This window comes from Panthera pardus, unplaced genomic scaffold (assembly GCF_024362965.1).
Source record: "Panthera pardus isolate Hobbes unplaced genomic scaffold, ASM2436296v1 HiC_scaffold_24, whole genome shotgun sequence".
NCBI classification, from domain to species: Eukaryota; Metazoa; Chordata; class Mammalia; order Carnivora; family Felidae; genus Panthera; species Panthera pardus.
In genome coordinates, this window is record NW_026526810.1 from 29,896,530 (window position 1) to 29,920,231 (window position 23,702).

The 23,702-nt window shown below is 46.3% G+C and overlaps 2 protein-coding genes across 8 annotated transcripts in view; one reads left to right on the forward strand and one right to left on the reverse strand.

The window, feature by feature from the left end:
• Nucleotides 1–1,092: 1,092 nt before the first annotated feature.
• CALML4 (calmodulin like 4) lies at nt 1,093–10,823 on the forward strand. The gene is given in 7 exon segments (XM_019441673.2): nt 1,093–1,227; nt 1,337–1,367; nt 5,766–5,815; nt 5,817–5,907; nt 7,988–8,068; nt 8,071–8,175; nt 10,505–10,823. Coding segments are annotated over 7 exon segments (591 nt in total). The 3' UTR covers nt 10,603–10,823.
• A 2,509-nt stretch (nt 10,824–13,332) lies between these two features.
• The window catches only part of PIAS1 (protein inhibitor of activated STAT 1), a 128,701-nt gene continuing 118,331 nt past the window's right edge, over nt 13,333–23,702 (reverse strand). For 6 of the 7 annotated variants that reach the window (XM_053888921.1, XM_019441664.2, XM_019441661.2 and 3 more), the window contains exons 12-14: nt 19,845–19,987; nt 17,961–17,998; nt 13,333–17,334 (exon numbers count right to left, since the gene is read on the reverse strand). In XM_053888921.1, coding sequence (XP_053744896.1) covers nt 17,041–17,334; nt 17,961–17,998; nt 19,845–19,987 — 475 coding nt within the window. In that variant the 3' untranslated portion in view covers nt 13,333–17,040. The remainder of the gene's footprint in view (nt 17,335–17,960; nt 17,999–19,844; nt 19,988–23,702) is intronic. The other variant, XM_053888922.1, reaches the window with a different exon arrangement.

The window sequence follows — 23,702 nt, forward strand, 5'->3', positions numbered from 1 at the left end:
CCTGTCCACGTGCCTTGTATACATTAGCAAAAGCCCCCCTGCCTTCCTCCAGGCACGTGCAGCCCCTCATCAGGCCCCACTCATCCCCTGAGCTGGGGGCCCTTGTGCAGAGCACAGCCTGTGGGGCCACCCATGCCAAACCTAACAAAGCGGGTGCCACCCTGGAGTTGGAGCCCCACAGACAGGGAGCCAGCAGCTGCAGAGGACCCTGGGGAAACACTCCCCTTCCGGGGGTGGGGGGAGTGCAGCACAAACCAGTGAGAGGACGCAGGAATGTCAGCAGCTTCTGCCAGAGGGGTGGGAGTTCTAGGTGGCAGAGGAGGGAAATGAAGAGCAGCCTTCCTGACTGGGGAAAGTCACCTAAGAGGCCTCCCCCTGAGCCCCCTGGGTAGCTCGCTGTGGGCTCTGAGACCCCAGTGCAGGCATCACCCCACCCCTGTTCTCAGGGCCCCCAGAAGGAGGGAAGGGAACCAACCGATTGTGCACTAGTCATTTATTCTCTCAACAGTCCTGTGATGATGCCCGGTGCAGAAACTGAGGCACAGAGCAGTGAGATGATGCTCCGGGGTCACTCAGCAAATGAACCCAAGGGAAGGATTTGAATCCAACCCAAGAGCAGGAAGCCCGTGTCCCTTCCTCACTCTGTACCGCGAGGCCTGGGCAGCGGGGTGCCCACTGCCCGGCTGCACCACCATGGCAGGGCTCCCTGCTGCCTCCAGGATGGTGTGTGATGGGCCTTAAGTAAGACGGGGTGCAAAGTGCCAGGCACCAAGCAGGAGTTGTCAGCCCCCAGCTTAGTCCCAGGGGAGACAAAAGACCCCCCCCCCCCCACTCCCTCCCCAGGGCAGGGACCCCCTTCTGTGTACTCACCGACACTTTCCCGGTGTCCACGGAGGGCTCCCAGGAAGGAACCAGGGCACGTGTCCGTTTACTACAGAGCATCAGCGTCCTGATGCAGGATGAGTCCTGGGGGAGCCTTTTCCGCAGCCTCATTTTCTCCAAGTGAAACCTGTCGCCCTGGCCGGGCGGTGGCGGGGCATCAGCTGTGCTCGGGGAAGCTGGAATCTGACCCGGGCACTGGGCCTGGTCTCCATGGCAGCCGCGGATTTATTACTGGGGCCTCCACCCAGCTTGGCGGACTTTCGACTTGGAGCCGGGAGGAGAGGGACAGAACAGGCGGTTGTGGGAGCCGGGAGCCCACAGGCGACAGCCTGAGGCCCCGCGATGGTGAGTAGGGGGCTGTGTCGTCCAGCTAGGCTGCCCCCACCCCGCACTGGGGGGCGGGAGGTGCTTTCCTGGAGTCCCCTCCCTGACTGTTCTCCTCTCTCTGCTACAGGCCAAGTTTCTTTCCCAGGACCAAATTAATGGTAGGTTGGCTTTGCTCTTTAATTAGCAACTCACGGCAAAATATGGGTCTCATTAGGCAATTTGCTCTGCCCGTTTTTTTTTGTTTTGTTTTGTTTTGTTTTTTTTATCGGTGGGAAGGAAAGCGGCTGGTGGGAGAGCCGGGCCCACCCAAAGGCAAGGGGCCGCCTGCTGCCGGGGACACCACAGCCGAGAAGGTGGGGGTAGGGCTCAGAGGTGGAAGTGTGGCTATGACATTTGTCGGTGTGACTTACAAGTTAGGGAGATAGGAACGGGCACTCTGGAGGTTTTTCTCCGGGGATCTGATAGCTAGATTTGGGAGGAGGGATAGGAGGTGGAGAGTGCGGTCATTAACTGCTTATGGCTGAGAGTCAAACAAAAGGAGCTGAGAGGCAAAAGAGCCCTGGTCTGCACTCTTGGGCAGGCACTTCTGCTCTCTGGGTCTCAGTCTCCCCATCTGTGAAACGGGGATCGGCTAAGGTGGCCTCTGAGGTCACTTGTGCCCTGACAGCCAGCCTAGTTTTGGAGCATTTACTCCCCAAGTCCCCTAGCCCGCCTGCCACCCAGCCGGCCTCAGTGTTGGCACAGCACAGCGTGGTGTTTCCACAAGGCCAGGTGGGGAGATCTGGCTTACATAGAACTCAGGGACCCGGACCCGAGCCAGGGGGTGGGCAGCAGAGCCCAGCTAGCAACTGCAGGAGCCAGAGGTGTGCTTAGGGTTCCTTGGGCAGGGATTCCAGAGTTCTAGGTCCCCGGAGCTTGGTCTAGAGTGGGTGGGTGGGTTGCAGGCTCCAGGAGAGCACCTGGTCTTAGATCGCTCGACATGCTCACCCCAAGAGGAGGGCCAGAGCAGGGACCTCTCGCCCAAGTCTGAAGGGCAGACTGAATGCTGACTCAAGGCTGGAGTCCAGCTGTCAGTCTCGTGAACCCCCCTCCACCAACCCACGCCTGGTTCCGAGGCTCAGTGACCTGTGGAGCTCCCAGAAGGGAAGAAGGAAATCTTCCCTTTGCATCCCAGTACCCGACACCAAGAAAGTGGCCACTAGTGCTTAATAAATGAGAAATTGGGCAGATGTGGCCTGCTGGAGTGGAAAGGCCAGGGGTTTTGGAGGCAGTGACCTGGGGTCCAGTCACCCCTGAGCCTCAGTGTTCTCATCTGTGAAGTAGGGAGAATGACGCTGACTCACCAGGCTGCTGTGAGCAAGGGACAGAGAGGAGGTCAGTCATACACACGACCCTGGGTCTGCCTCGGGCCGGTGTCACCCAGACTTGCTCTAACTAGCATGAGCCAGGTGGTATAATTGTAGGAGTGCTCTGAGCTGGTTGTTGAAATGAGCCATTACTGAGTAATGTAGCATCAAACAGTGTTCCAATCCCTGCATCTATACAGCAAATGTTTTAAAATAGCCCTATTGCAATCAGTAGTGCTAAAGATTTGAAAGAGGTTCAGTTTCACGAATGTAATCTGTCCAAGGATGAGAAATAGTGTAACAGTAGCTCACTTATCAGATTTAGCGACATTACATTTATTGGGAAATAAATGTAACAGCCTTGCTGTTTTGTTCCAGCACAGGAGATCCAGTTCAGATCTGGCCTTCCAGATCTTTCGATGGTATATTTGTCAAGGTGGGAAGAAAGAATGTATTTTATGAAACAGTCTGTTAGGCGATGGGACTCCATTTGCCCCTAGCCCTGCTGATGTCAGGGGCACTGTCCCAGTTACTGATCCAAGTGGGAGAGAAAGTTTGCCCATCTGTAGAATCTGTCTGATTCCAGGCCCCATGACCTGTGATGACTGCCTTGCAGCACTGGTCAGAAAAGCTGTCATAGGATGAGGTCTCAGAGGGCAAACTGACAGAAGACAAGGTGGGGTGGCCGTGAGAGGTCCCCAGGAAGGGCGCTGTGGGAGTTTTAAGGCCTACATGCAGGGCAGCCCCCGCTCTATCCCTCCATATAAGGTGATGGCACTGGGCCCTCTTGGAGGGAGTTAGGTTTTGCAGGAACCAAAGGTGGGATCTTAGGCCAGGCTCTGGTGTTGCTTCCCTGGGACACTTCAGTTTCTGCTCCCTGGTCACATATGTGTTCTGGCCCTCTTCGAGCCCAGGCTCTGGAAAGTTCTGAAAGGGCTAGGCCTTCCCATTCAACCTTTCCACGGGCACAAAGGCAACTGATTGTCTCTAAACCCCACCGGGGAGGCTGCCTTTTATTAGCAGCTCTGCTGAAATCCTAGGCTGCAAGGAGAGGCCTTAATCGGGGAACTGAAGGGGCTGAACTGGGGACCTTCTGTCCCTCTCCCCTCATCCCCTTCTGCCCTCTGGTGGCCTCTGCCTGGGAATCTGGGATCCAGAGTGGCCTCGAGGGTGGAGCTGAACTTCAGGAGCCAGGCCCTCAGCTGCCCAGCCTTCAGTGGCCCCCTCTACACAATGGGAAGGGTAGAGGTACCACGTGGTGCATCACAGGGTCATTGCAGGATGAAACGGGCCCAGGTGAAGTGCTCGGTACTGTGAGCCGCCATTGTTTTGTTGTTATTATTACAGGTAGGGAGCCTAGGGCCCAGCCTCTGAGGCACCAGCCAGGTGGTTTGAGGAACAGAGGAGCTGGATGCTGAGAGGCCCCGATGGCGGGGGGGGGGGGGGGGGGGGGGGGGGGAGGGGGGGGGAGGGGGGGGGTGCACCACCCTGTGGGCCTCAGGGATTGGAGAGTCACCCGGGCAGCTTTTGACCAAATTCTGATGGCAGCCCCACCCCAGCCTGAATGGGAATCTCAGTGGTGGGGCCCAGGATCTTCCCCAGCTCCCTGCTGGCCTCACTGTGCCCTCAGGGCTGAGAGCCGGGCTCCCCTGGGCCTTGAGACTGGGTCTAGAGAAGCCTCAGCTCTGGCAGTCATTGTGTCTCCCCCAGGGAGGAAGGGTTGAGGACAGCAGCAAGCCAGATTTAGTCAGAGCCTGGGACAACGTCCTGGCAGCACCCCTTGAAGTCTTTGAGAAAAGGATCAGGGCTTGTGTCAGAGGACAGCTTGAGGGTTCAGCAGCCTGGAAGCGGCGGGCTGGAGAGTGAACACAGCAGTGCCCACAGTTGTGACAATAACTGTCGCCACATAGGAGAGCTATTCTCTGCCAGGCCTTCCCAGAAGGGATTTCTGCTCCTCTCAGTAACCCGGAGGCATTATTTCCCTGGTTCCCACATAAGCTGTCTTTGCCAAGGTGCCCTGGAGCCTGGACGCCCTGCTGTAGATTCCTGGTCTCCATGGGCTGGCCTGGAGGGTAGGATTGCTTTCCTCTGGTTTTATTCAGTTAGGGAGGGGGAGAAAAGAGAAGAGAAAAGAGAAGGAAGGAGGGAGGAGGGAGAGGCAGGAAGGGACAGCGAGGGAGGAGACAGAAGGGAAGTCAGGAGAAGGAGGGTGATAGGGTTGCCAGATAAAATACCGGACACCCAGTTAAATATGGATTTCAGATAAACAGCAACAAAACCTTTTAGTATAAGTATAATCCCATGCAAAATGTTGGGACATACTTATACTAAAAACGTATTCACTGTTTATCTGAAGTTCAGTTTAACTTGGCAAGCCCTGTAATTTTTTTTCCTTAAAAAATTCTTATTACTCTATTTTTGAATAGGCAGGATACACATAGCTAAAAAATAAGTAAAAAATATGTCCAGTGTAAAGTTTCTGTCCCATTCCTATTCCTCAGTCTTCCATTTTCCTTCAGGCAATTTTTCCAATTTATTTCTATCATTAAGTGGTATTTCTCTCCCTTTCCCCCATTATTTATTTTAACACAAATGGCAGCATATTAGATGGACTATTATGTCCTTTGCCTTAGTCTTACTTAGCTCTGTTCTTGGAGATTGTTTTGATTTGTGTATACGATTCTGCTTCATTTTTTTTAAACAGCTGCAAAATAGTCCATGCTATGACTATAATGTAATATATTTAGCCAATCTTCCATTGATACATAGTTAGGTTGTTTCCATCTTCTACTATAACAAGCAATGCTACGACAAATATTGTCACAGAATAGCACAGACAACACATGACGCACTGAAAGCAGAAAGCCCCTGGTGCATGTCTAGCAGGATGTACATGGTCACCCTAGATTCTTTGCAACACGTGGTGTGTTGGATAGATGTTAGTGTGGCCCTCAGGATCCCCATCTCCTAGTAATCATGTTTCAGTATGATCCCCTACCCCTGAGTGTCGGTGGAAACCATAACTTGCTTCTGGTCAATAGGATATGGCAGCCCTGTATTTTCATTTGCTGTATCTGGCAACTCTAAGAGGGGAGGAGGAGAGGGAGTCAGCAAAAGGAAGGGGGCGGGAAGGGAAAGGGAGGACAGAGAGGGCATGGGGGTGGAGAGCAAGTATGTGCGGCTGACCTCTCTCTTCTGGGCTGTGCACAGAGTACAAGGAATGCTTCTCCCTGTATGACAAGCAGCAGCGGGGGAAGATAAAAAGCCACTGACCTCATGGTGGTGATGAGGTGCCTGGGGGCCAGCCCGACACCTGGAGAGGTGCAGCGGCACCTGCAGACTCACGGGATCGGTGAGTGGGCGCTTGCCGGAGGGGAATACACTATCTGGGCTGGTGGGTGGGCCCTGAGCCCCCCAGCTCTGGTCCTGGGGAGGGGCCCAGCAGGGGGTGGCCCAGAGGGTGGGGGTGTGAACAGCTCAGCCGGTGGAGGGGCAGGTGGGAGTCAGAACTCACCAGTGCTAGCTGTGGAGACATCTGGCCAGGTGTACAGTGTATCCCTCAGGCTTCCTTGAACCCTCATAGCAACCAGTGCCCCCCCCCCCATTCTCGCACAGAGGACCACGGGATCTAGACGTTCCAACTAGGTCATCACAAACCTGCCATACAGATAGGGCCAACAGCGATCCCCTGTGTCTCCCTTGGCTGAGTACTTGTCACGTGCTTAGCTCGAACAACTGTGAAGTAGGCATCATCCTGTTTCATAGGTAAGAACCAAGGGTCAGAACCATTAGGTAACTTGCCCAAGTTCTTAAGCCAATGGTGGAATCAGGGTTGGGACCTGATTCTTCTTCCAAAGACTGACCTCCTAAAAACGATTGCAACACTCCGAGAAAAAGGGTAGAAGGAAACCCACCCAAGATGCTACAAATTGTTCTCTCTGGAGATGGGATTAGGGATAATTTGTATACCCTTTATTGTTGTTTCTTGTTTGTTTGACAGTGGGAACATACAGGACTTTGATAACTAGAAACAAGTTTTAATTTTTTTAAATTTATTTTTGGGGGGAAGGGCACCTGGGTGGCTCAGTCAGTTGAGCATCTGACTCTCGATTTTGTCTTGGGTCATGATCCCAGGGTCGTGGGACTGAGCCTGCCATCAGGCTCTTCACTGAGTGCGGAGTCTGCTTAAGATTCTCTCTCTTTCTCCTCTGCCCCTCTCCCCCACTTGCGCATGCTCTAATTAAATTTTAAAAATTTATTTTTTAGGGGCGCCTGGGTGGCTCAGTCGGTAAGCGTCTGACTTCAGCTCAGGTCCTGATCTCACAGTTCGTGAGTTCAAGCCCCATGTTGGGCTCTGTGCTGACAGCTCAGAGCTGGATCCTGCTTTGGATTCTGTATCTCCCTCTCTCTTTGCCTCTGTCCCACGCATGCTCTATCTCTCTCTCTCAAAAATAAACATAAAAAAAATTTTTTAATTTGTTTTTTAAAGAAACAAAAATAAGAAAACCCAAAAAGAGAGGTGTCAGAGGCCAGGATGGATGTTGCACTGGTAGCTGGACACACAGGAAGGAAAGACTGGCCCAGAGGAAGGAGGTAGACCGGAAAGAGCACTTGACCTGAAGCCCAAAGGCCTCCGTGTCTGCACCTTGTTGCTCGTCTTGCAGATGGGTTCGCACCACCTGCTAGGGTTACCCTGGGGTCCCAGCAGAGCATACCTGTGGCAGCGCTAGGAGCCTATCCTGGAGGCAGGCCTCTGAAGATCTGGAGCCTGGGGATGGGGTGCTTCGTGACTGAGATCCCCTGTTTCCAGCTCTGAAGGGGTGGTGGTTTCCTTTGGCTTCTGTCTCCTCCAAACAGGAACTTGTGGTGAGGGGAAGTTCTGACTTCCTGCACTTGTAGCCGGCCAGGGCCTGGGCTGAGGGGCCCAGGCACGCCTGGAGGAGGGGCCTGGCTGGGGAGCCTAGGCCGGAGGCTGCAGTGAGGGGAAAGGCAGGTGAGCGGGTGGGACTGGGGCCTGAGGTTCCAGGTGGGTCACCTGTGCATCCTTGTGGATGTACTGCAGTGGCTGCAAGCATGGACGCATGGGGTACCTCCCTCCAGTTCAGGGCAGGAGGGAAGCACCTGGAAGAGGGGCAGAGGAAGTGTGCTCCATCCTGGTCCTGCCACTGCTCTGTGAGATGACCCCACGCTCTGGGGCCTCTGTCTCCTTAGTGGGCAAAATGGGCAATGGTAGCCATGGTCACTGAGGATTACTGGGAGGATTGAATGAGGCAGATCCATGGTGGGATCTCAGCCGCATCCTCACTATAACACCAGCACCATCACGGCACTCCCTGAAGTAGGTGGCCCTTGAACTGGCCATAAAGACTTGGGCAGGGGGCCAGTTAGCTCTTCCGTCCCTGCTCAGTCTGCTGTGTTTGTGGGTTTCCCAGACAGAAACGGGGAGCTGGATTTCTCCACGTTCCTGACCATTATGCACACGCAAATAAAACAAGAGGACCCAAAGAAAGAAATCCTCTGGCCATGTTGATGGCAGACAAGGAGAAGAAAGGCTACATCATGGCGTCCGAGCTGCGGTCAAAACTCATGACACTGGGGGAGAAGCTCACCCACAAGGAAGGTAAAGGCCTGGGTCCCTCCTTCCTAACAGCAGCTCATCCATAAGGAGCATCCGTGGTGGCCTTCGCCTGGCACCTTCTAGCAGCTCAGTGTGCCTTCCTACCTCAGAGCAGGACAAGGGGCCAGGGTCTTCTGGGAAAGCCCTTGGACGCTCTATGGGATGACCCCAATGCTGGGCCATCCTCTGGCAATCTTCCAGCCTAGCCCCTGGGCCCTGCCACACCAGCCATCCCAGGCTGGCCACCAGAGGCTGGCATTTCCAGTTAGGCCGCTGGGCCTGCCTATGGTGGGGGCCGGGAGGGCTGGGCTAGGACACAAGCAGGCTGGAGGAAAAGGCTTCAGTAACCGTGGACCTTTTAGCCTTTGGTTAAATCATAAGGGACCAGCAGAGGGGTTGCAAGGTTGTGGTTTGAATTAGATTGGGACTCCTGGTCCGCACCCCCCCCCCCCCCCCATTTGCGGGACTCAGATGAGTTTCTTAACCTCTCTCACTCTCCTCGGTTTTCCCTTTGGGAAACAATGTTACAATATACAGTCCCTCAGATCCTCCAAGAGCTAACATTCTGTAAAGCAGTCTACTTAAGATTTTATCCGCAGTCACTAAGGCACAGCACATTTAAAAATAGCGCTACAGACGGCAGATTCAGCTTTCCCCGCTTTTTCAGGCTGCCAGCTATCACGATCCCATCTTTCATTGTAGCTGTGTTAATGTGAACCAGGGAAAAACATGGGCTCTCCTTCGCTCTCAGGCTCTGAGGACACCGCTCGGCCTTTTATGTTCCAGGCGGTGTGTTGGCAGAGGGGGCCGGCTGGGACCTTAATTCTTACGGTTAATGATCTCAGTCTAAAGCAACACCATGGCCCCCAAACTCACACGCATGTTGTTTGTTTAACCAGTGAAGTGACATTTCAAACAAACTGGTAATGTGTTCCAGACAAGCGGGAAGCCCGATTTCCCTTCCTCTCGTTGTGGGAGAGAGGAAAGATGATACTAGAAGCAGGAATCTTTTACCCTGGATGACTGAAAGAAAATCTTCAATTTTATTAAGAAGCAGCCTCCCAACAGCTGGAGAAGGCTGCCAGGGAGGCCTCCATTCGAAGGCCTGGGACAGGCTTAGAATTTCAGCACCCTGGTTCTTTATGGGGTCAGAGGGACCCACCGCTCTACCCAGAAGGCATCATCAGCGCTTGGCCGTGAAGCGCGGCCCCTTCTCTGGACAGGAGAAGGCTGCAGTGCTTGATGTCGCAAGCTGGTATTGGGCCTGTCCACTGGGAAGGTCTGAACCAAATGGCTGATGGGTAGAAGCTTCTTCAGGAAACAAGATAAATTACAGTCTCCGCAACATTCTAAACATACTCAGAATTACCATCAGCTTAAGCACACAGCAGAGAAATTACATTTTAGGGGAGGATGGACGGTTGAGCAGAGAATCACGGGACATTTCCCAACTGCCCAGAATTATGTGTCGGGGACATCTAGTGCCAGGGAAGTTGACACAGGGCAGTGAAACGGTTTTTGCAAGAGGATGAGGATGGCCCAAAGAGCCAAAGGTAGGCTGGCCCCAGGAGGCCAGTGTGGAGAAACGTAAGCCGAAATGGCCTTTCTTGCCAACATCTGGGACAAGCTAGTATTTTGTCTGAGGAATCCAGAACCAGAAGAAACAAGTAAATGATTTTTTTTTTTTTTTTTTTTAGCAATGTCAGAGAACAATGACAGTTTTGTATACTGTGAGCTTTAGACACAGTTGAATTTATTTTCTCTCATACTACCCCCATCCCTAAACGCACACGTCCTAAAAGAGAGGTGATGGTGGCCGACACCACTTGTCACCAAGTCCCTTCTTAGGGTGGCGCAGGCCAATTTGGAAGGGAGAGCTGGCAGGCCAAAGCCAGGGACAGGGTGGCCCAGGATGGGGCTGCTGAGGCTGTCTGTTCTGCTGGGAGGCTGAGAGGGTGGGCTATAGGAGGTAAAATCCACATCAAACGTTTCTGGAAATACAGGCACAGGGGTCAGATATTTTTCTTAAAAAAAGATGAAGAGAAAAACAAGCACAAAGTGGCTTCAGTGGCTTAATCCTCACTTAGTACACCTCCTTACCCTCTATCCTGGCCCCTACAGAAAGCCTGATTAGCTCAAAATTGAATCAGTGGCCTTCAGGGACAGGGGATGGGTTGTCTGTTCTGTTCACTAGTTTATTTCTTAGTCTACAGGAACGGTCCATTGGACACAAGGGAAGTCCTCTGGGGAGCCTCAGCCCCCCAGTAATTGACTCGATGTCCTATCATGTAACACTATGGCCAACCTGAAAAATTAATGTGATTTTTTGCAGTGGACGATCTTTTCAGGGAAGCAGAGATTGAACCAAATGGCAAAGTGAAGTATGATGAATTTATCGACAAGATCACCATCCCTGTGCAGGACTACTGAGCGAAGAGGATGTGAGGGAGCCTCCCCCTGGCCCTGGAGATGCAGACTGAGGAGCTTCTGAAAAGAAAAGTGTTCCGTTCCCTCTGGGGAAATGGTGAACACGGCAGCGGGGTGACATGACCCGACGGTACCAGAGGGTAGCTTGGCTCTGAGACTAAAGGATCTCAGCCGTGGCATCAGCAGGCCTTTAATAAAAAGATTTATACTGATTTTAATAACTACCATTAGTCCAGCCCTTTATAGCATCGAAAGAGCCCAAGGTTTGGAGTTGGGCCCGGGTTCCAGTTCCGACTCTGCCATTTGCCAAGCTATGTGACTCTGGACTCTGGGTAAGTCATTTCACCCCCTCAAAGCCTCAGCTGGATTCCTAAAGTTAGATTCCTACTTCTTACCTCACAGAGCCCCCTGAGGATGGTCTGAAATAGTGGCTTGAAACCGCCATTGCCAATCGCAGAGCACTGTGCGGTCCTGAGTTACCATGCGGGTGGGTCTCCTAAAAAGGACAATCTACCAAAAGACACTATTCTGTATTTGGGTGCTGGAACCATCCTCCACGTTTCCAAGACAAAGCCAGTGCTAGCTGAGAACCAGCATCAAGCAAAGAGCTAAAACAAATGAACGAAAGATCATGGTTAACATTTCTTGTGGCACCACGGGGCCGCTTACAGATTCTTATTCCCAGCTCAGCACATAGTGACACAGTTCGGGATATTCATTCATAAACACAGACCATAGAGTGAAAACCGTCGTGTTAAAACAGGGCGGCATCGGCTAAACAGCAGGAAGAGTGATCTGGCTTTACAGCCCACACCACAGGACATGAGATGTGACACGTTGCATTCATCAGGACCCCGCAGAGCTTGAGAGGAGCTCCCGTCTGAATTTCGAGCTCTACTGTTATCGGAGAGGGTCACGGCACTAGGAGGGGTCGGCTCAAGTGGGCCAAATTGATCATGGCTTCAAGCCATTTCCCCCCAAGACTAATGGCGAGTAATGAGGGGAGCAACAGGCCATGGCCGGGACACAGCGAGAGCCCTGCTGGGACCTCTTCCAGCTGGAGATTTTTAAGTGACTCATGTACCCAGGAGGTGCCAGGCTGGTGCTGCCCGTGTGCTCAACAAATCTGTGGATCCACTGGCAGTGTCAGCACAGCCCTAAAAAGGGCTGGAGTCACACACTAGCGTGTTTAAGCCGGGGCAGGGCAGAGCTCTAAGTACAGGGATTTTCATCCTTATATGTATCAAAATTGGGCTCTGTGGGCTTGTGGCTTTTTAATGGTACCTTAGTGGCCAAAGCAAAAGAAAACTAAATTCAGAGGGAGGTGTGTCTTTTGGGAGGTCACACAAAACAAATCTAAGGGCTAGGCACAAGGGAAACTGCAGGGGACAGATGGGTCCCCGTGTTACTGCAACCATCTCCCGATGCTGTGGCTTCAGACCTAACCAAGGTCATTTTCCGAGCACTCTTGGGGGCAGGCAGTAAATGGCCCCAACACCAAGTAGGTGAACTTGTGACCATCTGGCTGGGGAGCCCAGGTTCACATGGTGCAGGGGCACATCCAGGCTTTGTGGGGCCTGAGGCTTATACAATTCGATGGCCTTCTTTTAACAATACATGAAGAGAGGGGCGCCTGGGTGGCTCTGGTGGTGATCTCGCAGTTCACCAGTTCCAGCCCCGCATCAGGCTGTGCTGACAGCTCAGAGCCTGGAGCCTGTTTTGGATTCTGTGTCTCCCCCCACCTCTCTCTGCCCCTCCCCGACATCTCTCTCAAAAGTAAATAAACATTTAAAAAAAAAAACATAAATAAATATACAGAATTGCTAGGGCTGTTCCCAGGGCCCTTTTAGAGGCCAAAGCAAGTTGGCGGGGTGGGGGGGGGGGTGGGGGGGGGGTGGTGTTGTGTGTGTGCTGGTGCTTAAATTTCATTACCTGAAGGTTTCTCTGCGGTACCCCATTGAGAACTGCTACATTTCACTTTCAGCCAAGGCTTAGGGGTCCTGGCCCCACATCTCTTTTTGACTCGTCATGGACATGAGGAAGCAAGTCCTGCACAGCCAATCTGGAATACCACGGATGATACAGCAGATACCTAGGAGTTAGATAGGACAGGAAAGGAAGTTCTGGGCTAAAATAATAAACAAGGGTACTTCCCCTCCAAGCTTTTTAAATGTTTGTCACTGAATGGTCCCAGGATGGTTTTAAAGCAAAGTTTTATCAATCTCATTTTCCTACCAGGAAGTATCGCTTGCCCAAAGCACCTGAGTGGCTTGGTCGTTAGAGCCTGGGCTCATCTGCACCGACTCCGTGTTCAGTGGCTAGGACTCCAAGACCCTGTGACTCTTCTCACTGAAACCTCTACCCCAGGAAAGGCCTCTTCTTACCACCCCAAGGCCGTTTCCTGTTCATTCCTGAAATCCCAGTTGGTTTACCTAGCACCTAGCGTTGTTTACAAAAACAGGCCACACCTCTCTTAGCACTCAAACTGCAGGTTATCAAATAGATTTAAAACTAAACAGATGCTGTGGTTTCAGTACAAAGCTTGCCATATTTCAGTAAGAAAGGGGGAATGATGGCTGTATATGCATTACTTACCTCAAAGCATGTTGCAAGGGAATTAACTGCCATGCTTTGAAATCTCTGGATGAATGGTGCTCTGAAACACCAAGCATTATCAGTTTTCTTACGGGGATGGTCCCTTGCATACCCACAGTATATTTTACAGAAGACAAATTAACTGAAGGCTTTTCTTTTATTACATCTAAAGAGCTCTACATAAACAGGTAACATTCAATAGGTAAACAATTTTTTTCCAATGCATGTAATAAATATTTTCACTTGGTACTTTTATACAAACTGACATTGGTCTACTATACATTTTTAAAAGCCATTTTACTGGTTTGGCATGCGGTATGGAAATTCTAAGAGAAAGTTTTAAGGCAATGAATCACAGATTTAAGTTCATGGAATTTATGGTAACTTTTATATCTGTTTATATACATTTCCCCTTTGTTAATTAAACAATTAACAGCAGCACACTCTGGGACCACCAGCTATTCTCCCTCCCTCTTTCTGAAATCTAAGCTTTGTGTTTTTTTTTTTTTTTTAACTAAAAAACAGAATTCAACATGTATTGATAAAACAAAATTCTTACTAAAATAATTTTAAATGTGCTTTAAAGTTCTGAAGATCTTGAAGTGTCTTATGGATTTAAACTTGGAATTGTTTTAAAAATGTTCCTTCCACAATTAGTTAATTTAAAATTGGGATATATGTTCATTGTTTCAGACATTTGACTCAAAGGAAAATCTGCCAAGAAATCACATTTAACAGAAGCTTAAGTGCAATCTTTCCTAAGTCAGTAACGATACAGAATTGTGATAATGTCTACATTAACAGAAGAAAAACTTTAATGCTCAAAATAAATTAGTCAACCAAGTGTGGCACGATTAAGGTCAGATTGTTTTTAAAAAGATGTGTCCAATAATGCCCACAAGATAATTAAAAGCCACTTCAACCCTGCTAAGTCAAATAGCTATTTTATCAAAAAATACAGAGTACTGTACAGAAACAGAAAACATATGTGCAGCTACTGGGAAAGCCCACGGCAAGGGGATGGTGGCAGCTTGCCTAAAGATTCTGGGAATCGCTCTTCGTCCACAGACAGCATGTCAGTGTCGGCGTGGGGTGAGGGTGGGTTAAGGAAAAACCGATGAAATGCCTGTGCACTTCTTTTTTTTTTTTTTTTTTTAAACTTAGAAGATAACGGTGCAGGGCATGACTCTACCAATAACGACTACCGATCAAAACAGTCTGATGGACCAGTATTGACCAAGAGACCAACAGAGGGATAGCTACTGCTACTGTGACACTCTGGCAAGCCAACAACTGAAAGAAACAAACTCCTCAGAGTGGAATGAACTAAAATCGAAAGACAATCGAATGGTTCGTTTCTCCTGTGGAGACATGACCAAAGCCACTAGACAGACATTTCTTCTCCCTATTTATTACCTGTTCTTCCTTTAGTCTGGTATAACGCAGGACACTGAGGGAAACTCACCATCCCCAAACCTCAGTGGAAGGAAGGACAGGGATGGGTTTTCAACTGGATCATTCAGAGTTTGGGATTCAGCACTACACACAAAGTTATTGATCAGAATTTTGAGACCACTAACAACAATGACAGAAAAACAAAGAAAAGAGGATACAGAAAACTATTCATTTTAGGTAGCTGAATTAATAGAAATGATGTTTCCTATTACAGTGTGAAATAAGAAGCAACACCCCACAACTTGAGTGATTTCTATCTCAGTCTGAATTTAGACACAAATTATGGTACTCTTAAATCTTAGCCTAAGTTAATATGGCAACGAGCGTTCTTAAAGAGTTTACTCACCATAAGAGCAGATTTATTAAAAAACTAATTCCTGTTTTCACCGACAATGAATCTTTTGTTTTTATTGCAAATTGTTTAGTGACTATAACTCAGCCATGTGTGTGTGGATACACATGCGTAGGGGAAGACTATTAACTCACGTGTCACTCACACACACTTGTCTATAAATACATATATACACACACACATATACATATCAACACCAACTTGTTTTTCAAAATTCAAGTCAACAATTTAGTGGCAGAGAGATGCTGTAAAAACAGGTATTATTTTTAGATGCCACACAGTCATGTGAACCGTTTTTATCATACAACTGAAGATACAGCCATCTTGAATTCTACCCGGATAAAGCAGGTCATTTTGTTACCATTGCAAGGTTGAAGCGACACTTTTATACACAAAGGTGGTCCTTCACCAACTCTGAGAACATAAACAGTCGTGATATAAAAATCCAGGCTGGGAAACTGGTAAGCGTTACGCTCCTTCCTCCATCTTTTCTGTTAATCTGGCTAAACCCCTCCACACCTTCAGGTGCTCCCCGAAGGACAAGATACCTTCTCTGATGAGGATTCTGGAACACAAGTAGAACCACCTTCCTTCCCTCCAACCCACACTCATCTCCTGAAAAACAGTTCTCACTATATTTACATGTTCCATTATTAATAAGATTAGATTGATCCATGAATTCTAAAAAAAAGAGAGAAAGAAAAAAGAAAAAAGGAAACAATATTGACTTTCCTATGTCATGCATGTCTTTAAAAGGTGAAGAAAAAATAAAACAAACAAGACAGCGAGGCTAAGAAAAGAAGTTCACTCAGAACCAGGGAGTAAATTGACTAGAATCAAGCCTATTTTGCATTTTAACTGCTTATCAGATAGTGGATTTCTAGACGGACGTGTGTGGTGCACTGTATTTTCCAGAGAGAATTTACTTTTAGGGTAATCGACTGTCTTGCTTTCTTTTTCGAAGCGATGTAACCTTACCTCTGTCAGCTGCACAAGACACCCAACAGGGCTTTTGAAGCTATTTTTACTTCCTACTTTGGCATGAAGATCTTCGTGAAAACTTGTTACCCCGTGGCCAAAAAGGCAGGTGTTCACAGACTTGGTTTAAATACATAATACTGGCAATCCAAATTTAGAAGAAAGAACTAGACTAAAGTGTATTATTCACAGGTCTGCCAAGCCTCCTCCTTTATCCAGACAGCTTTACTCCAAATCTCTAGAACATATTCTCAGGGGGTATCTAGCAAATAAGAGAGAATATGTGATGGGGAACATGCAACTGGGACAGCAATAAAGATGCTCATACGGGAGTTCAAGACCTTCAAAGCACTTTGAGAGAAGCAGGCAACTGATTTATCAACTGAATGCAGAAAACTCGGGAGGAGAAGGAACAGTAACGACAGAAAAATATACACAGACACACACACTGAACACACACACCCACGAGCTATGTCCTGAAAATACACAGGGAATGCAGTGGGACAGATGAGATTTATAATTTAAGGCTGAATAAAATATGCACACGCACAAACAGAATCCAAGTCTGTCCTTTTTAGAAAATGGAAATTAAAACGACCTCCCCCCAGCCCCCTCCCCACAACAAAGAAAAGCCCACAATTTAAAACTTCATACATGCAATTCCTTTTCTGTTATTGCAAATAAAATAATGCCATTGAAGTAAAATAAAACCAAAACCATAGGACAAATGATGAAAAAAAAATCTTCAGAATCCAGAAAAAAATGAACTGAAGGTGGTTTGTGGGTACTTTTTTTTTCTTTTTTTCTTTTCTTTCCTTTTTTTTTGTTTTTTACAAGTGTTTTATCAGACAGGCAGTCTTAGATTTATATACAAAAGTAAAACTGAAAATATAGTTTTGTTCTCTGTACATTTCTTTTAATTTTTTCCCTAAAAAAAGGAAAAAAAAACACGCTTGTGTACTTTTCTAAACAGAATAAGGTAAAACATAGCACAAAGTTCTCTTCTTTCTGCCAAGTTCATTTAATCTGGGGTAGGGGTGGGAGCAGCAGGGGCGAGGGAATCAGTCCAACGAGATGATGTCTGGGATGATGCCGAAGATGGACGCCGTGTCCGCGCTGCTCCTGTTGGCAACGGTGTGGCTGTGGCTCTCCCGCAGGCTGTTGGAGGACACGAGGCTGCTGTTACTGCCACTACTGCTTCCATTGGTGGTTGGCAGAGAAGTACTGCCTCCTGCACTTAACTGATCGAGAAACATCTGTGAGGAGGTATACGGAAAAAACCGAGACGAGTGTAAGAGGTCTTGATCATCGGAAACCGCTGCTGCGGCGGCAGCAAGGAGGGAGGTGTTATAATGCTGGGGAGGGAAGACAGAAGACAAAACACCCATCAATTCTAAATTCATAGACCTTCTCAGCAGAACAAAGTCCTCAACTTAATACATACTGCATATCTGGTATGCCTGAAATATCTACTGCAACATTTCACAGTCACATGGCCGTATGTAATGATCACGTTCTTGATCTTGAGAACATTTTTGTATTTGAAACTGGGGGTGGGGGTGGGGGGGGGGGGAGGAGAACCAAAGTAAAACTTGTGCTGTGTTTTGTTTTAATTTGTAATGCGAACAATTCTCAAAACTCTATTTCCAAAGAGGCATATGCTCATTAGCAGCAGGAAAGAAGACAGTCCACCCTCTTTCTCTAATGGAGATATCTGGCCAAGGATTTATCAACTGACTTACTGCCCTGTTTCTTTTTTATATAAAAAAGTACTGGAAACCAACAAATAGATACTATTCTGACTATATACTCAGGCACAGCTGAAACAAGGGGATTTTTATTTAAATGCTTAAAACCTTAACAATAATGAGGACTACTCTGAATTTTCTAAGAAATTTATCTTCTCTCGCAGCTACATAATATACTTACAAATACTTTAATGTTCAATTAAGACAACAGCAATATGTTTCATATAACATACCTGATTGTCTCCTGATAAGAAAGGAAAGAAATCTAATCCTGTGAGAAAAAAAATTATTTTAGTTTTGAAAAATAAAACAAAACAAAAAACCCTCCCTAATGCCCCAATACTCTAGAAACCAATACAAATCTTAAATGCTAATTCTAAATTCATTTAGAATTAAAAAGAAGAGCAGAAGCCCACTGTTGGTCTCTCCCATCTCTAGATTACCAAGGCTGAAGTTCAAGCTTTAGCCATGATTTTTGCCCTCCTTGCAACTCCATTTGTGGGATTTGGGTCACTGCCACCCTGCTGGATCGAACATGATCCCTTACACGGACAGAGTACTTTTCACCAATTTTTCTTGACTTCTCTTAACATTTCAAACTACTCTAATGTACTCCTCACAAGCACCTGTGAGGTATGTCATTATGTCTGGCCTCATTTTGTGGGTGAGAAAGTTTTACGTAGAAGGAATACGTAGAAGGAAGTTAAGCAAGCTGTAGCACAGATTTTCTTTTTCTTTCTCAAATTTGTTCACTCGCCACTATCTGTACCAGATTCCAACTCAGAGATCCTCCAGTGGCATGAGGGCGGGGAGAGATGGGAGGGGTGTGACTGCTGGGGTGCTGTGTCACGGAAGGACTGTCTGGTCCTTGGCTGCCATGGAGTCCATGCAAGCTGCTCCTTCTAATTCCCACTCTCGGCCGCATCGCTCAATGTATGATATGGAGAACAAGAAACCCATGTGAATAAAAGGCCTCATTCTGATATCTAAGCTTGGGGGAACGGATAACAAGCAGATGTAGATAAAAATATGACGACACAAATCCTCTGAGGATCCATCCACTGTCTACACTGGAACAGGTTATAACACGAGGATCTGCAAAATGTACAGTCCCTGTGGTTCCTCATGTGGACATCTGGCAGTAGCCTCAGTGAGAAATAGGGCTGCCTTGTCTCAGAGTAGCCACTAACCACATGATGCGGGGACCCAAATTCACTAAGATTAAGTCAAATGAAGAACTGAGTTCTTCAGTCACAACCGCCATGTTTCAAATGCTCCATAACCAGATGTGGCTAGTGGCCACTGTAAATTACATTTCCCTCCTCGCAGAAAGTTCTACTGGACAGAGCTCAAACAGGGTTTTCATAACAATCATTAAGAATCTACTCAACTATTTCAGCTTCCAAGAATCTTTGCCAGTGGCCCCGGATTTTTCCGTAGGGGAGGGGATGGAGGGAATCTTTCACTTTATATTTTTGTATTAAATTCTCTACAGTAAGCACACACAGCTTTTTGGAATAAAAAAGAAAAATGTTCTTAGATGTACAAATTCTTGAATTACAAAGACACAGAACTAATAATTTTTTGATAATGTAAGTGATTATTATCAACCCCAAATACATTGTGCAGCGAGTATACTGACATTTCAAACTACTTTTAAAAAGAATAATCAGGTTCACTGGAACAAAAATTAAAACTTCCCAATGTCTTAATTCAGCATTATTTAAAACATAATACAACACAGTTACCCACAATGCCAGTTGCATTATTAACTGGATTCAGGAAAAAAAAAATAGTTTTCATAAATATCAAATTGCAAAGCAACATATTGAAAGTCATCCAAAAACAACTTGTAGATCAGTGAAGGTCACAAAACCTTGAGATCCTTGTACTAGCCTCACCGCTGGTAGTAAAACATTGGCTACTAATGAAGGTACAAACAAGGAACTGGGTCTGTATTTATTTACGACCACCGTGTTAATTTCTCTCAGTTCACCAGGCCCAAGCCCCTGTTTTTTCAATCTTTCCATTCTTCCCTAGACTCACCCGGAGGAAGTCTATGTAGATCAAAGGCATTCATAATGCTATGTGACAATACAGAAGAACCAGTGACTCACCTTGTAGGTCATAAGGCATGGGTGTCATGTGGAAAGGATGCCTGTAGTCCTGGATGAGGGATGTATTAATGTAGCTTGTGTCTACAGCAGGGAGGCTTGGGGTGCGGGACACTGGAGATGCTTGATGTGGAAGACTTAATATGCTAGAAGGAAAGGTTCGCATAATTTTCATGAGTCAGTTGAACTTTTAATTTTAACAAGGGGACCGCATCTTGCAAAATGAGTCCTAGCTTTTGTGCTGAAAATAAAAAGACAAGCAAAGCAATATATAATTTAAACTATCATAATTATTCGGAAATAATCTGTATATAGAGTAGCACTTTGCAGGGGCTATAGGGAGAAATGGATGGGTAAACGATATATCCAACATTCATAAGCCACATGCTGTCTCATCTACCTTTTGGAATGCAGGGGGAAGGCATGGCTGAGCCACTTCAGCGAGATATGAGTGAAAGATATCTATAGCAGCCAAAATTTGGAAACCTTTTAAAAATAAGCACTGGAATGCTGTCTAGTCAAAAGTATAGGTATGTCCTCACAAAGAAAACACACACAGACAAGCCTGGGAAATGGCAGCAATCTGAGCAGTGGCGCTAACAGCTGGCCCCCACACTTGTAATCTTTATGAGAACAGAAACACGGTACTGTTTATCTTGGTATTCCCAATGCCCCGCACACTTGTCGGCACACTGTTTGCATACAAAGCCTGCTGAACGAAAGGAGGCAGCAAGACAAGAAGATGTGCTCCAAAGTGAACAGGTGGTGGATAGGTTTTAAAGGGAGAATAGTATAATGGGGGGGGGGGGGGGGGGGAGAACGGGACAAAAAAAAAGGGATTCTGGAAGAAAAAAGTGAAATGTTTAAGTAGCTGAGAAATTAAATCTTTTTTTCCTTACAAAAAATTAATTAAAAAAGCAAAATGGAGGGAAAAAGATGAAAAAGACAAGAAAGAACTGAAATGATCTTAAAAAGAAAAAGAATTCTAATAGTTCTGAGTGCAAACATGAGGGTCATGTGCTATCCCAATCATCCAAGAGGCTAACAGGCATATAAGTCATAGAAAATAAAGAACAAAGAAGGTATAAAGAGGCTATTTTTTTGCTTTTAAAACTTCATATAAAGTACTTGGGTGTGGAGATTCAATTTCGATGGTGCAATGCAAGTTCAGAATATTTCAAAAGATGCCAAGGTTGGATTTCCAGGAATAGAGTTCTAGTTATGACCATCCGCCACATTTTCATGAATGGGATATGAAACATAAAATATACTCTCTTCTGCCTCATAAAAAATGTTTTGTCTAATGGAAACTTAATTAAACCTCTTACATCTATAAAAAGTACCATTTTCCATTAGCTGTCTCCTCTGACAGTGCCTAAGGGATTATAAGACAGAAGAAAGCAGTTGAAATGCTAGCCTTTGAAAATATCTTGGTATACCAAACAGCAAAGGAAATTTCTGGATGAATACTAAACACTCACTGGCTGAAGACAGCAAAATGTTTTACATTTACTGACGTTTACCTCTAATTCCTGGCTGGCTCCTTTTCTTTCAATTTTGTGATATTATTCTGAAGATGCATTTCCACCTGTACACTGCACAATAACAAATACAATATGCCTAGGGTTGAGGTTTTTATTTATTGGCTAGTCATTATTGTAAAATGGCCACGAATGCTGAATATGGCATTATTCTTCTAAAAATGCCATAAACTTGCAGGTTGCTTGTTTTTATCCGAAAACAGAGAAAGGTCTGGCATTGGTAAATACTTTATCTGGGTTTAATTGGTCACTGGTAAGCTCAGGAAGCAGTTAATGCACCTAATGTAATTTTCCAAACATAATAAACACAACTAGTTTTGGAAAAACAGCAAAGCAAATGTCCAAAGAATTGAAATACCAGATTTCTAAAACACTCCAAAAAGTTTCCTTTAAGGAAAAATGTATAGTCAGAGAGCAAAATTATTGCATAGTTTACATATATATGTGACTACTATAAATATTCTACAGAGTAGAAGCAACTTACATATATAATGGTGCATTTAATCCATCAGGTATACACCCAGAGGTTTATGAAATACCTTTTAACGTTACAATTATGGTATTTAAAAAAATAATATGGTAATATGTACTTGGTCATAATAAGACTTGATATTAAATATAAAATATCTTGGGATCAAGATTCTACAGATATTTGTTCTAACTATACCGACTTCTGGCAATTTGACATTTTTTTCCCTCCCACTCAGATTTATAAAATAAGTTGGTGTAAAAACAAGGTCAGGTCTGTTGGGTAACAGGCATCCAGGTAGGCTTTCATCAGACGTAAATCTTCAGAAGGTAGGATTTAAAGTGGAATTAGTGTTTAGATATTCGTGTTTTATTTTTTACATAGAATAATGATACTGCTATTAATGTCTTTATTTCTGTCTGACGCGTGCTGATAAGCTACTCTGGAGTGAAAATACTAACCTGTGTAACAGGTTTGATTGTATTATGAAGATTCCTGAAATAGTCAGTTTCTAACAAGCAAGTTACCTTTATCATAATTATGCTCTTTTTACTGCTGCAACTTCTACCTTTCAAGTAACTACAACTATTACCAAATAGAAAATCTTTTATCTCATCAAACAGTATCAAACCTGACAATGATTTGACTCCATGCATGGGAATGCCTGCCCTTGGTCTGGTGTTAACTTTCCCTCTGGAACCCTGAAATTTTGCAACAATGCCTTCTCTCACTTAACATTCTTTCTTCAGGCACTAGTGTTTGCTGGAAGGAGATTATTTGACTAGCTCCTGCTCAGTTACAACAGGCCACATCATTCTCCCGATATATACCTAAAAGGGGGCACGCCTATTTCTAGACTTCTCTTTGGTGTGCTACAACTGTGCCTCAGCAAAACATGAAGTCTTCTTGTTGAGAATCTCCGACGTGTCTCATGAGGCAGTCCATTTAAAGAGCACAGCTCCTCGTCTTACCATCCTCTACAAAATGTGAAACTCTTGAAAGTTAGGACTGTGCTCACCCATTTTATTATCACCCAGGTTAGGCACAGGGTGTTTTACATAAAGCAGATAACAGTATTTGCTAAAGAGAACTGAAGCATAACCAAGGTACTGATAGGGGACTAATGGGAACTATGGGAAATGAGTCTGCAAAACAGAAAGCATTGGCACTGCAATTTTAGTCTCTGGCTTCTTTCACTGCCCACCTTACACACTCTGAGGCAGCTTTAATGCATTCCTCTGGGCCTCCTCTGCTTTCTACTTGAAATACTCAACCTAGGATTAACCTTAAAGCACACATTGCATAAATGTTCTCAATCCTACGAGCAGCATTAAGATCACCTAAGAACGGATGAGAGATGCGAGTTTTCTCAGTCCCAACTCCTGAATCAGATGTGTGGGAATAGGGGAGCAATGTGTGTTTTAATGAGTGCTCTGGGTGATTCTGCCAGACACCAAAGTGTAAGAACCAATGTTCGAGAATTATCTTCTGGTATGATAAATACTGCGTCCAAGGGACTCCTTTAACGCATTGTCCCAGCCCCTCAAATACATCACACACCTGGGGAAACTCCAACCTATTCTCTGATTACTAAGTTTCACAATCATGCATAATCATTTCATTTGGCTGATCTTTTATTTCATTATTATTTTTTAATGTTTATTTTGGAGAGAGAGAAAGAGAGTGAGCGAGTGTGAGTGGGGAGGGACAGAGAGAGAGGGGAACAGAAGATCTGAAGCGGGCTCTGAGCTGACAGCAGCAAGCCTGATGTGAGGCTCGAACCCACAAACCGTGAGATCATGACCTGAGCCGAAGTCGGACACTCGACCAACTAAGCCACCCAGGAGCCCC